This window comes from Barbatula barbatula (genome assembly GCF_947034865.1).
Source record: "Barbatula barbatula genome assembly, chromosome: 24".
NCBI lineage: Eukaryota > Metazoa > Chordata > Actinopteri > Cypriniformes > Nemacheilidae > Barbatula > Barbatula barbatula.
Genome location: NC_136787.1, coordinates 5,700,868 through 5,716,253, shown reverse-complemented (window position 1 = coordinate 5,716,253; position 15,386 = coordinate 5,700,868). Strand labels below are relative to the sequence as shown.

General features: G+C 36.9%; 1 protein-coding gene across 1 annotated transcript in view; it reads left to right on the top strand.

Moving 5' to 3' along the window:
- Nucleotides 1–734: 734 nt before the first annotated feature.
- adamts6 (ADAM metallopeptidase with thrombospondin type 1 motif, 6) overlaps nucleotides 735–15,386 on the top strand; it is a gene marked incomplete at its 5' end in the record, with an annotated part of 67,560 nt that continues 52,908 nt past the window's right edge. Inside the window, 7 exons of the mRNA XM_079448216.1 lie at nucleotides 735–822; nucleotides 2,172–2,536; nucleotides 5,244–5,415; nucleotides 5,587–5,801; nucleotides 5,932–6,015; nucleotides 6,634–6,779; nucleotides 10,616–10,659. Of these exons, the coding sequence (XP_079304342.1) occupies nucleotides 735–822; nucleotides 2,172–2,536; nucleotides 5,244–5,415; nucleotides 5,587–5,801; nucleotides 5,932–6,015; nucleotides 6,634–6,779; nucleotides 10,616–10,659 (1,114 nt within the window). The remainder of the gene's footprint in view (nucleotides 823–2,171; nucleotides 2,537–5,243; nucleotides 5,416–5,586; nucleotides 5,802–5,931; nucleotides 6,016–6,633; nucleotides 6,780–10,615; nucleotides 10,660–15,386) is intronic.

Sequence of the window (15,386 nt, the reverse complement as noted above, 5' to 3'; positions counted from 1 at the left end):
ATGTGACTTTAACAGATGGGCTTAGAATGCTGCCATTAAATATAATGGATAGATTCAAGGTGTGACTTAAATGCCCATTCATGTTTCATAACTTTATTATACACGTTTTAGAGATTTAGTGCAGGCTTTACTTCTGATCAGCCACCAGTCGAGTTATTCGCAACAGGTTTTTGCTGCGTGGTTTCACGCCTCGAGTCGGAAACAGTCCGAGCACCTATACTCAAGTGCAGGTGTGAAAATGATAACCTGAAGTTACCGCGTCCCACTTAACACCTATGAGCTCTGCGCTCTCTCTGTGTGTGTGTGTGTGTGCGATCAAACCTGTTCTAGTCCAGATGTTACAGTTGTGGAACTGCGATCTGTCAGTGATGTCTGATCAGAAGAAGCATGCTTGGTGGTTTTGCAGGAGCTTTTCCCACTCTTTGTGTCATCATGTCATCATTCATTTCCAGGCAAACCGATGGATCGTTCGGGACAAGCCCCCATCATAGATCTGGCACTTTGGAATAACGCGAAGAGCGTTCTTATGGATTCGTCCACATCTCATGGCTGACACGGGTAGCGGCTCGAGACCTTTCTGGAGACCTTGAGAAGCCATTGAAACCCGGGATTAAGCGTGGACTCAGACTTGAATCGAGGATGCTTATCGCGGTGCAATGCTGGTTTGATCATATCACTTTAATCCATTTGTAGCCTCCCCTACCCCCCACCCCATGTCAGATCTTCTCTGAATTATGGAAATTTTTTGGAAGACGCTGACGTGGATATTTAGCCTGGTCTTGGCCGCTGCTGAACCTCAGAGCCTTTCATACAACTCTCAAGGTAGGTTTCAATTGTTTGGATTTGTTTTATCTCGAAATAAGGGGCTGTATGTTGTATATCTTCCACTCAAACTCGCAACTTGTTTTTGCAAAGAATAATGTCATAGGCCCCACACAGATCTCGGTGTCTCGCTTATTTCTCCTAGATATCATTGAGATGAAACCTAGACCTTTTGCCTAGACCATCTCCATTCTCCATGAGAACATTCCCCTGAGGTTCTCATGAGAAAAACATTTCTGTAATCTCGAGGGCCTCCTCTAGAGCTTCACAAGAGATTTTTCATAGTTTACCCAGAGGAAAAATGCTTCTCGCAGAGGTTGCACTTTCATTAGCTCAGGAGGTTGATGGAGTTCTCAGTTGTTGAATTTAAGTATCTACGTAGTCACAGATGTTTCTTCTAAAATGAGTAATAAAAATGAGACAAATGTTAAAATACACTATGAGCATACTTTTGCTCATCATTAACTCTTATTTAGAGATATTTTGAAGAGATCTCATCTTTTATTTCCTTCATATGTGCAGATACTCCTAAAATAAAGAAATGTCTGTGTTCATAAACAAAACTGAGACAATTGTTGATCTAGAACAAGAGAATGACGCTTTAAGGGATAGTTCACCCAAAAAGGAAAATTCTTGTCATTTCAAACCTGTAGATATTTGGAAAAATGTATCCGGCAGTTCCCATTGACTTGCATTGGTTTTGTGTCCGTACAATGGGTACTGCCATTGTTTCGGTGTAGTAAGTAGGTTAAAGTTCACCCAAAAATTCTCTCATCATTTACTCACCCTCTTGTTATTTCAAACCGGTTTGTCTTTCTTTCTTCCGCAGAACACCAAAGAAGATATTGTGAAAAATGTTGTTAACTGGACCCCATTCACTTGCATTGGTCTTATGTCCATGCAATAGAAGTGAATGGGGTCCAGTGATTTTCGGTTCCCAACAAATATCTTCTTTTGTGTTGTACAGAAGAAAGAAAGTCATGCAGATTTGAAATGACAAGAGGGTGAGTAAATGATGACAGTATCTTTATTTTTGGGTGAACTATCACTTCAATGTTGGGGGAATGAGATGAGAAATGATCAAACTCATACTGAACTCTCGAACTTTTGACTAACGTTTAATGGTAGGGAATCACAAATCTCTTCACCTTTTGGTTGCTGCTCCTCACCTGCAATGATAAATGAGATAAAGCAACATAAAATGGAGACTTGAGTCAATTTGCTTGAGTTCATCTCGAATGTCTCGAACTGTGCAAAGAAACCAACATCTGCAATCGTATGTCAAATGTTACTCAGTTACGTCTCATGTGTCACTCACTGTCACCTGCGTCATTTTGTTCCCTGAAAAGCGGAATTCCTGTCCACGCTGGAGCACTACCAGCTAACGGTACCGGTGCGGGTAAACCAGAGGGGCCAGTTTATGAGTTACACTGTGAAACATTACGTGCCCGGTCGGAGGCGACGGGGATTGGACCAGCCTGAGCCGGACCACACCGAGACCAGGCTTTTTTACAAACTTTCTGCCTATGGCAAGCACATTCACCTCAACCTGACACTCAACCCCGACCTGGTTTCCAAACATTTCACTGTAGAGTACTGGGGCAAGGACGGAGTGGAACGGCAGCATTCATCGGTTGATAACTGCCACTATGTTGGATACCTACTGGATCAGTATAGCACTACACAAGTGGCACTGAGCAACTGCAGGGGCTTGGTGAGTACAACGGATCAAATCTTCCCGTGTTGTTTGTTTGAGATGGTCCCATTATGAGATTGTCGCACACTGTCGAATGGAAGAAGGTGAACTGTTTTTTGCACAAAAGAACAGATTGGAAAGTACACGTTCATGTTGGGATATAGCAGCAAGGTGGTCAGTGACGTGTGGAATAGCATTGCATTTTATTGCCCACATGTTTAAAGTTCTTCAGCTGAAGTGTTTACTTCCTCAAAGGGTCATGTATATGCTTGCTTTATGATACTGTTAAGCGGTCTTTACTGTGGAATATTGTTTCTAAATTGTGCGTCTGCATTAGGAGAGCTTTGCTGTTACTTTTTGAGGAGATCAGGCTTTGCCAATGAATAAACAGGTCCATGAAATCCACACAGAGTTTAAGCTAAAAGAGGTAACTGAGCCATATCTTGACGCCAGAGTATCATAGACATGAGACCTTTTGACATTTGTTAAGTTAGCAATGTCCTACGAAAATAGCAACATGCTAAGAATCACCACACAGCCACAATTAGCCACCTAGTTCGTGCCATAGCAACCACCCTAACAACCAATTCTTGGACATTAACATTGTATGATCTTCTCACAAAAATATTGTGTCTAAGTGTGCATTGTGCTGTCACAATGTGCGTGAAGTTTACATGCAGTGATGCATTGGAATTTAGTGAAAAAAACGTATCTTAGGAGGCAGCCTAACTTTCGTGTTGGAGGAACGATCCCTTATAACGCCTTCTAGCTAGATAGCTGATAAGTTTCAGGTCTTGCTCAGCACTTTCACTCCAGAGCTTCAGAACAGCGTCCAGAAGGGTGCGTCGTGTCCACATCACACTAATAAAGCTTTGGAAGTTTCAAGAAACTCCAGCTGGTGGGATATCAATGAAATCTGTGTTACTAACATGAAAAGGCGTTTAAAGCACTTATTCTGTATCGCCGCCAGAGTTTTTATCTGCATCTCTGCATATACACGGCTGTTCTGCTCTTTGTTAAAGTGACAGCAAAATATCGTCTTAGCATCTGTCTGCATAGAGCCTCGGTCCCTCCTGCACCTACACACCTGTGCAGTGTTGCCGGCTGATTCCAATCTCACGTCGGTACGTTTCATCCAGGGGAGAATGTTGTCGTCCCACAAGTAACCGAAATCTGCAGGGCCATGCAGTGCATTGTGGTCTTACAACATGATTCTCTTACAAAAATGCCTGCCAAACCATTGCCTTGCGGCTAGATAGCAGTGGTACACGCTGCCTCTTTAAATCTCTCATTGAGAGCGTTGGGGGGGTTCCAGAGGGAGCCGGTCATGTGCAATTCCCTATGACTGGTAAGAGGACGGGACTCAATATTGGAATCCACTGTAGTGTCAATGACACACATGCATAAATATATAATATATAACATTTGTCATAGTTTTTATAATCACAATGAGGTCTGCAATAGATGAAGCATGAATTCCATCCCCCAAACTTCTGTACATCCTCAAGGGATGCTTGCAACCTGGTTGCTGTCTTCCTTCTGTGGAACACAGAAGAAGGTATGTTGAGAAATGTCTCAATAAAAGTCCAATGTTTGTTTGCTTCAAAAGGCCAAAAATGAAAATTCTATCATCATTTACTCACCTGTATGACTCTTGCAGGACACAAGAGAAGATATTTTCTAGAACGTTGGTAACCAAACAACATTGACCCCCATTGATTCCAATTGTACCGACACGAAACCACTAAGACATTTCTCAAAATATCTTCTTTTGTGTTTTTACAAATAAACCTAAAGAAACGGCATTTATTTAGTAAATTATGATTACAAAAAGTTTTTCCTTTACTGACCATTGTAACTGTAAACCAAGCAGATAACTAAACTAAACATGCCGTTTGTAGTTCATGAGACATTCCAAACAGTTTTGTTTTATTATACGTTAGTTACCCCACCAAATCCTTCTTTTATTCAGAAAAGGGACAGATGCAATGATGGTAAACAAGAATGTAATATTATTACATGCAGCCCAAAGTGCTGGCTCACTAGACTTCGTATATTAAGATTGGCCAGATCTCTGCTTTGTCTCATTTTATTGAAACCAAAAATGGAAAAACAATGCTTTGAATGCCTCAGCAGTTTTTGCTCTGTGTCGGGCGAGCATACGGCCTACATCAACCCTGCTTTTGTTTTCGTGTGTGCAGCGATTGCTATTTCTTTGTAAAGATTTAATTGCTCTCATTGTGGAGTTTTACAGACTTGGAGAACATGCCAGAGGTTTTTGCATTCGTGAACACATTTCTGAGGCACTTTTTCAATTTATGTCAAATTGGGGGTGTTCAGAGGCGCTGGGCTGTGTTCCTTGGTTGCTGTCCCAGTAATTACAATGTTGTTCTTCACGTAATTGGTGGTTTTTGAGTGATTTACCTCGTTGATTTGTATTTTGGCGTGTTTTGCGTTCGCTCGCGATATGAATTACATGCGATTTGATGTGACTCAGAAAACAAGTCATAGTTATCTGCATTCTGCTGTGTATTTCAACAGCACGGCCTCAAGAGATTATTTTTAGTGATGATAAGCATGTGATGCGGCCATTAAAATGCATTTATTTGCAACCCAGTCCCCGACAGCACAGATGGAATATTTCAAACCTTGTCAATGAATGCATGTGTGTGTTTTCCTTTGTGTGCTTATTGTGTAACCCGCAGTTTTCTCTTTTCTTATCAAGCATGGTGTCATAACCACAGAGGAAGAGCAATATTTAATAGAGCCATTAAAAAACATATCCGGAAATCTCAGCGATGTCAACCACGAGGAAGGACAACCGCACGTTATTTATAAAAAGTCTTCCATCCGTTCTCCGCAAGAGCGCGGCGAGGCGTTCGGCTGCGGCGTCTCAGGTTGGTAAACCTCCATCTGGCCGCACTGTGACATAAACAGTTATAGATAGCAGTTTAGGAAACGATGGTCAGTGGTTCAGGTTTGGCTGGAAGTTGCAAACAGAGTCAATATGAGCGTCAAACTGAGATCTTTACAATCCGTTCAAAAACTGCCATTTCTGTACTCTTCAGACCTCACAAAAAACAGGACGCCCTACAACCAAACAGGTCCCGGTGCAAATCTACATCGTCCGGTCTCGTACGGTGACCCAACGGGATCCCGTCGCCAGCGCCGTTCATTCAGCTCCGAACGTTTCGTGGAGACCCTAGTAGTGGCTGACAAAATGATGGTCGGCTACCACGGACGCAAAGACATCGAGCACTACATCCTGTCTGTGATGAATATTGTAAGTTTGGTCCTGCTTTTCTCATTCACGTTTGTCTCGTGTTTATGTCATTTCCTTCCCTTTTAAAGGTCAGGCGTGTTCAAACAGCATTTGGCTGACTTTGTGTCTTTTTTTCTTTTCTGGAGGTCAGGTTGCCAAACTTTACCGTGATGCCAGCCTAGGAAACGTTGTGAACATAATTGTAACCAGACTGATAGTCCTGACTGAAGATCAGGTAATTCATTTGAAGAGCAGTTTAAAAAAACCTGAAAATTGAAACGGTATTGTTATTTACTCATGCTCACTTCATTTTAAACCTTTCGCTGAGGATTTGAACAAACCTGTGGTCGTTGGGAATGAAGTGGTTCCTGCACTTCTGTGGATTTGAATGAAAAATCAAACTGAACGACACCCTTATAACCACCCAGAACACCCTAACAACCATTTAGCAACACTCGTGCAACCTAGCATCATAGCAGCAAGTTTTGTATGGCAAAGCTATTTCTATAATCTTCTTTTGTGTTCTGCAGACGAAATAACGCCATACAGGTCTGGAATAACATAAGCATGAGTAAATGATCAAAAAAGTTAATGTTTTAATGAAGAGAGGTGGTGTGTTTGTCCCATTTTTGGCCTCAGAGGGGTCAAATAACTCTTCAGACTGGGAAACCAACCAACAGATTCAACTTGCCCTAGGATGATGTCATTAGGGCCATAATTCATTTTGTACCAGTCAGTATATATACGAATAAATATTTCACCACGTGACTTCATTTCATATTACTAATGGTTAGCTCTCTGAAACCACAGAGCCTCAAAGTTTGATGAGTTACTTTGGCGTTCTGTGTTCCAGCCCAACTTGGAGATAAACCATCATGCAGACAAATCCCTCGACAGCTTCTGTAAATGGCAGAAATCCATTCTTTCTCATCAGGGGGATGGAAACAGTATCCCGGAGAATGGGATTGCCCATCATGACAACGCCGTTCTCATCACAAGGTCGGTCGCTAGTTTTACACCAAGCTTCATTGTAGTGTATGAGAAGAGAATGTGGCCAAGTGGAACATACATTTTGGTACTGGCACAACGTCAACCATTCAGATTTTCTTGATAAAGATGGACATAGTGTGCGCACATCCAATAAAAACTTTCAATCAGGTGCGCAATCAAAAGAAGATCAAGAAAAGCGGCGTCCTGGCTTTTCCTCAACAATGAAAACATAAAAAGCAGAGAAACAACAATGTTGCCAAAGAGCTGTGCATGCCAACATGGACAGGTTGCATGACATCATTATTAAAAGTAAAAGAAGATTCGATCCAGACTACATTAAGTATGACTTCACATGCAATGGGGATAAATATGTTTTTTGCCAACCAGAATGCAGTCCCGAATTATTGTTTTCAGAGATAGTTAAGTTTAGTTTAAAGACATTCTGAAATCATTTACAAATGTATGAATGCACTGGAATTGACAGTTTTCCAAAGTACTGTATTGACATGAACTGACATTGACAAGGATTAATAAATGCTGAAAAATGAAATTGTTCATTGTTAGCTAATGCATTTAATAATGTTTACTAATAGCACCTTATTGTAAAGTGATAGCATCAAATCTTGTTCTATGACAGGTTGCCATTCGCTAGCCCAACACAGTTGACAGTCCTTTTTTCAAATGCTGCTATTACCTGGAATTGACTTCACAGTTACTTTGATATTTTTACGACATAACCCTAGACGTTGAATGTTGGAAAGTTCCCTGCCTTAAATCATTATATTCATCTTGAAGGAGAAATAATGGACTTACAGTAGTTGGTTTCAATGATTTGCTCGTGGGTGATCAATCCTCTAAATAAAGGACAGCTCTGTGATTTTTACATGCTGTGCTAACTTCCTCAATTCAGCTCAAATTAGCAGAGAAAGGCTCGTTTTAGGGACGGTTGACATTTTGGCATGAAGGTTTGACAGTTTGTACTGGAAATATATTTAAGTTGGGTCATTTACAACTAAGACCAACCTGGTTATTAATGTCATTGCTAATTGGCGTTCGCTGATGCATGGCTGTGTGGTTTGGACGAGTGTTGGAGTTGACGCTGTCAGACCATACTATAGACGTCATTCAGCGAGCTTGAGTGAATGGATATTTCTATTTATACACATAATTTGTTTAAATTTTTTGTGTTTTTACCAAACAAATGTAGATGCCAAACACCTTTTCGAAGCGACTGAAAGACAGACAGCGCGACTGACGCCAGTCTACAGACGTCTGCCAAAATAGTTTGAGTGGTAAACAACTAGCTACTGTGCTGCTAATTTTTAGCAGGTTTTGAGTCTGGCAAAAAAATAACAGTCGCTGCTGTAAATGGATTTAGAGGAGTTTTGAATTAGAAGCAGCTTTAAATGTACCCATCCCAACCAATTTTGTCTAGGATTTTTCTCTCAGGGCAAATGGTGTCTCTCTTGTCCTATGCTAAATTAAAGAAGGAACTGTCTGCATGGATGCAGCAGTTCAAGAATTTCACTGAATTTTGATAGTTGCGTTGATTAAATTGACTAAAATTGCAATAGATTGAATCATTTATGCAATATGCTTAAACTGTAAATGAAGCAATAGTTTACAAAGTTTTGCAATAGTTGATAAAGTTTTCTAAAACTGCAGTAGTTAAAAGTTTGAAAACTCAATTGTTTAAAGAAAACGGAGATAAATTGGTTGCAGTAGTTTACAATTTATAACATTGCAATAGATGCAATAGTTGCAATAGTTTACTAAAATTGCAATAATTTCAAAAGTTGACAAAGTTTACTTTAAACGCAATAGTTGACAAAGTTTACTAAAATTGCAATAGTTGTTAAATTGGCACCTTTAACAACTATTGCAATTTTAGTAAACTTCATCAACTATTGCAATTTTTTTTAACATTTTCAACAGTTCACTAAAATTCCGATGGTTGAAAAAATTTACTAAAATCGCTAATGTTGCAACAGTTTAGATAGTTTACTAAAATTGCAATAGTTTCAATAGTTGCATAGCTGACTAAATTTGCAATAGTTGGCAAAGTTTACTAATATTGCAATAGTCGCAGTAGTTGCCAAATTGGACTAAACTTGCGATGGTTGCAATATTTTAGATAGTTTTGTCAATTTGCAATAGGTGCAATGTTTTACTGAAATTACAATAGTTTATGTAGTTTATTAAACATTTGATGGTTGCAGTTGTTTAAAAAAGTTGACCGTATAAAATAGTGTAGATGGGATAGTTAACAAAGTCACTAAAATTAAGTTGTTTTGTTAAGTGCAGTTTTGTTTGTTTGCAAAACACTGGGTGGGTCAGAGTCACAATTCTTTACTCACAAGTAATGCAATTGACTGCATTTGCTGCATTACCTCTGCAGGCACATTAGGCAGACACACTAGCAGGATTAAGACTAAGATTGTGATGTATCATCAATTCTGACCACTTCAGCAGTGTTTTCCTGTCCAAGACTCTTGGCCGGAGCATGGCAGGGTGATGCGACAATGTTTGGAACCCGATCCATTGCGAGAGCTGGGGAAAATTAAAATAACTAAATCAAAATAAATAGATGTCCAAATGAGGTCAGCTCCTCTACATGGGTTCATGAGACAATGCCTAATGCTGGAGGGGTTCGCTCAGTAGAGACACGCTGAAATTGAATTTGCGGTGTCCTTGGTTTTCTAATATATTAAAAGCCCTGATATGATTGGATTGCTCATTGAAGAAAAATGCATGTGTCTTAAAAGCAAAGAGCTGCTCGATCATTCTTAGTATATGCCATTTCTTCACGTTTTCTTATTGGATTACGAGTACAGTAAATACATTAGCTTGACAGCATTTCAAGTCTGCCTTATTCAAATACTTTCATTCTTGCAAAATAGTAAGTCAGCCATCCATACATTCAGTATTAGGTCTTCCATTGAACATACTTTGATGCTGTTAAGATCTCAAACCAAAACAATTACAAATACATATTGATTGAATATATTGATTCAGAAATCAGATTTCAGTCATTTCATGTAGTTTATAATAAGGGCAGTATCACTTGATTTGGGTTTTTGGTTCTTCTCAGCTGCCACAGTAAACATAATGCAGTGATATCTTCACATCAACACCAAAATAGAAAACAGATAGGAATTTTCCTACTACCGGTCTGACTGAATACTCACAATATTCCCCAGAGCCCCCGACACGATACACAAAAGCTTCTGAGACAGTTTAATATGATTCAGATCAGGCGCTGGGTCTTTGCACAGTGCTGAAGACCATGTCAAACTAAGCTTGGCCGCTTGCCTTTGGCCAGACTCAGCAACCCAAACTGCTTGTGATATTTTTCAGGAGGTGTTAATGCTGCTTTTGGGGAACACAAAAATATTTGGCATTCTTTCAAACAGACCTGCGGTGGAAAATGTCCGCCGACTGACGACAGGTCCCGTCGGGGGGAAAGAGTTTGTGTTTCTCCAAAAAAAAGTAGGCAGCGCCGCAAACGATTATAGTGGATGTTTTAGTAGTAAGTAGAAGTACGTCTTAGTGACTTAGGCCCTAGTAACGGCATTGTAGCACCCTGGCAACCATGGAGGCGCGTTTGTCGTGCTACGCCCTGTGCTCTCGCCGATAATGAGTGCACTTTTCTCTGTCATTCTGGAAAATTGACATCACGGGACCTTGGGCACAGAAATTGGGTAATACCATAGACATTTAACTTGTGGTATTGTTTTTGAGGTTTTCCGCTGAATAAACCACCACCATAGTGTGTGGGCCTGGTAAATATCTATGCAAATAAAGATACACCTGAAAGTCTCACTGACATTTCTTGTTTCTTCTAGATATGACATCTGCACCTATAAGAACAAACCCTGCGGTACACTTGGTAAGTCCTTAAAACTTGAATCCTAATGCAAATGTTAAATGCTTTGTTAAGCTGGTGTAACAAATATTTGTGTGGGATATGGAGAAAGACTTCGCTGCTTTCTCTTTATAGAGTTGTTTGGTGCTTTGGCTCACGTTGAGCTCAAACAAGCCTGGCTTACGCTACAGACACTTCTGTCTCTTGTTTCACTTCCAAACATTTCCACTTCTGTCTGCTATGGAATGGTGATGTTTACCCCTCCCTTGGGCAAGCCACAAAAACAGTAAAGAAAGAAGAATATACAGGAGAAGCACACTACACAATATATAGCAGAGTATATAAGTGAAACAGACTATATTTATATAGACCCTGTTGTTGAAATCCGTCTCAAAATCTAATTATAAGATTACGAGCATTAAAGTTTTCACCGTGATTTCAATCTTCTGTATAATGCGCTACATGGACAAAAGTACTGGGGCGCCCCCTTCTATTACATATGTTTATCTTTTCCAATAAATCCAAGCAAAGAAATATTAATGCTATAAAGATACGCGTATTTGTACCAAACTGTCGTGAGCTGTTACAATGAAACTTCCAAATGAAGTCATCATTCCTATGCCCTACTCACCCCCATTAAAATAGCGACACCTGCCGACGGACACAATGCTTTGTTTTCACGGGAACATGCCAGCTGAAGATAATGAGGAAATTACGACCCAAAACTGTGCCCTGTTCACTCCAAAGTCTAAACTCCAAGGGCTCTGCTCTTCGAAGGTGTAGGGCATAGGAATGATGATTATATTTGGAATGTTGCCTGTGACGGTTCGGTACGACTGGACGTACCGTTACACCCCTAATGCTATATCATACAACACCATATTACGAAAAAACAATGTCCATCATAGTTATAACAGTGTTGCAATGGCATTTTCATTTTCGTGTTAAGTAGGGTTCTGGTCTAAACTTTATGCAGATCAATCAAGTTCACACACACTAGACTGAATCAGTCATTTTTTCCTTGCTTTGTGCACAGGAGCATTGACTACACAATATATAAAGTACAATACAATACAATATGTAACAGTATATAAGAGTAGAAGACTACACAATATATAACAGAGTATATAAGAGAAGAAGACTACACAATATATAACAGAGTATATAAGAGAAGAAGACTACTCAATATATAACAGAGTATATAAGAGAAGAAGACTACACAATATATAACAGAGTATATAAGAGAAGAAGACTACACAATATATAACATTGTGTATAAGAGAAGAAGACTATACAATATATAAAGTACAATACAATACAATATGTAACAGCATATAAGAGAAGAATACTACACAATAAATAACAGAGTATATAAGAGAAGAAGACTGCACAATATATAACAGAGTATATAAGAGAAGAAGACTACACAATATATAACAGAGTATATAAGAGAAGCAGACAATACAATATATAACAGAGTATATAAGAGAAGAAGACTACACAATATATAACATTGTATATAAGAGAAGAAGACTACACAATATATAACATTGTGTATAAGAGAAGACTACACAAAATGTAACAGAGTATATAAGAGAAGAAGACTACACAATATATAACAGAGTATATAAGAGAAGAAGACTGCACAATATATAACAGAGTATATAAGAGAAGAAGACTACACAATATATAACAGAGTATATAAGAGAAGCAGACAATACAATATGTAACAGAGTATATAAGAGAAGAAGACTACACAATATACAACAGAGTATATAAGAGAAGAAGACTACACAATATATAACAGAGTATATAAGAGAAGAAGACTACACAATATATAACAGAGTATATAAGAGAAGCAGACAATACAATATATAACAGAGTATATAAGAGAAGAAGACTACACAATATATAACATTGTATATAAGAGAAGAAGACTACACAATATATAACATTGTGTATAAGAGAAGACTACACAAAATGTAACAGAGTATATAAGAGAAGAATACTACACAATAAATAACATTGTATATAAGAGAAGAAGACTACACAATATATAACAGAGTATATAAGAGAAGAAGACTGCACAATATATAACAGAGTATATAAGAGAAGAAGACTACACAATATATAACAGAGTATATAAGAGAAGCAGACAATACAATATATAACAGAGTATATAAGAGAAGAAGACTACACAATATATAACATTGTATATAAGAGAAGAAGACTACACAATATATAACATTGTGTATAAGAGAAGACTACACAAAATGTAACAGAGTATATAAGAGAAGCAGACAATACAATATGTAACAGAGTATATAAGAGAAGAAGACTACACAATATATAACAGAGTATATAAGAGAAGCAGACAATACAATATGTAACAGAGTATATAAGAGAAGAAGACTACACAATATACAACAGAGTATATAAGAGAAGAAGACTACACAATATATAACAGAGTATATAAGAGAAGAAGACTACACAATATATAACAGAGTATATAAGAGAAGCAGACAATACAATATGTAACAGAGTATAAAAGAGAAGAAGACTACACAATATGTAACAGAGTAGATAAGAGAAGCAGACAATACAATATATAACAGAGTATATAAGAGAAGAAGACTACACAATATATAACAGAGTATATAAGAGAAGAAGACTACACAATATATAACAGAGTATATAAGAGAAGAAGACTACACAATATATAACAGAGTATATAAGAGAAGCAGACAATACAATATGTAACAGAGTATATAAGAGAAGAAGACTACACAATATATAACAGAGTATATAAGAGAAGAAGACTACACAATATATAACATGGTGTATAAGAGAAGAAGACTACACCATATATAACAGAGTATATAAGAAGACTACACAATATATAACAGAGTATATAAGAGAAGAAGACTACACAATATATAACATTGTGTATAAGAGAAGAAGACTACACAATATATAACAGAGTATATAAGAGAAGAAGACTACACAATATATAACATTGTGTATAAGAGAAGACTTCACAATATATAACAGAGTATATAAGAGAAGAAGACTCCACAATATATAACATTGTGTATAAGAGAAGAAGACTACACAATATATAACAGAGAATATAAGAGAAGAAGACTACACAATATATAACATTTTGTATAAGAGAAAACTACACAATATATAACAGAGTATATAAGAGAAGAAGACGACACAATATATAACATTGTGTATAAGAGAAGAAGACTACACAATATATAACAGAGTATATAATAGAAGAAGACTACACAATATATAACAGAGTATATAAAAAAGAAGACGACACAATATATAACATTGTGTATAAGAGAAGAAGACTACACAATATATAACATTGTGTATAAGAGAAGAAGACTACACAATATATAACAGAGAATATAAGAGAAGAAGACTACACAATATATAACATTGTGTATAAGAGAAGAAGACTATACAATATATAACATTGTGTATAAGAGAAGAAGACTATACAATATAAAACAGAGTATATAATAGAAGAAGACTACACAATATATAACAGAGTATATAAAAAAGAAGACGACACAATATATAACATTGTGTATAAGAGAAGAAGACTACACAATATATAACATTGTGTATAAGAGAAGAAGACTACACAATATATAACAGAGAATATAAGAGAAGAAGACTACACAATATATAACATTGTGTATAAGAGAAGAAGACTATACAATATATAACAGAGTATATAAGAGAAGAAGACTACACAATATATAACATTGTGTATAAGAGAAGAAGACTACACAATATATAACAGGGAATATAAAAGTAGAAGACTACACAATATATAACAGAGTATATAATAGAAGAAGACTACACAATATATAACAGAGTATATAAGAGAAGAAGACTACACAATATATAACATTGTGTATAAGAGAAGAAGACTATACAATATATAAAAGAGTATATAAGAGAAGAAGACTACACAATATATAACATTGTGTATAAGAGAAGAAGACTACACAATATATAACATTGTGTATAAGAGAAGAAGACTATACAATATATAAAGTACAATACAATACAATATGTAACAGCATATAAGAGAAGAATACTACACAATAAATAACAGAGTATATAAGAGAAGAAGACTACACAATATATAACATTGTGTATAAGAGAAGAAGACTATACAATATATAAAAGAGTATATAAGAGAAGAAGACTACACAATATATAACATTGTGTATAAGAGAAGAAGACTACACAATATATAACAGAGAATATAAGAGAAGAAGACTACACAATATATAACATTGTGTATAAGAGAAGAAGACTATACAATATATAACAGAGTATATAAGAGAAGAAGACTACACAATATATAACATTGTGTATAAGAGAAGAAGACTACACAATATATAACAGGGAATATAAAAGTAGAAGACTACACAATATATAACAGAGTGTATAAGAGAAGAAGACTACACAATATATAACATTGTGTATAAGAAAAGAAGACTATACAATATATAAAAGAGTATATAAGAGAAGAATACTACACAATATATAACATTGTGTATAAGAGAAGAAGACTACACAATATATAACATTGTGTATAAGAGAAGAAGACTACACAATATATAACAGAGAATATAAGAGAAGAAGACTACACAATATATAACAGGGAATATAAAAGTAGAAGACTACACAATATATAACAGAGTGTATAAGAGAAGAAG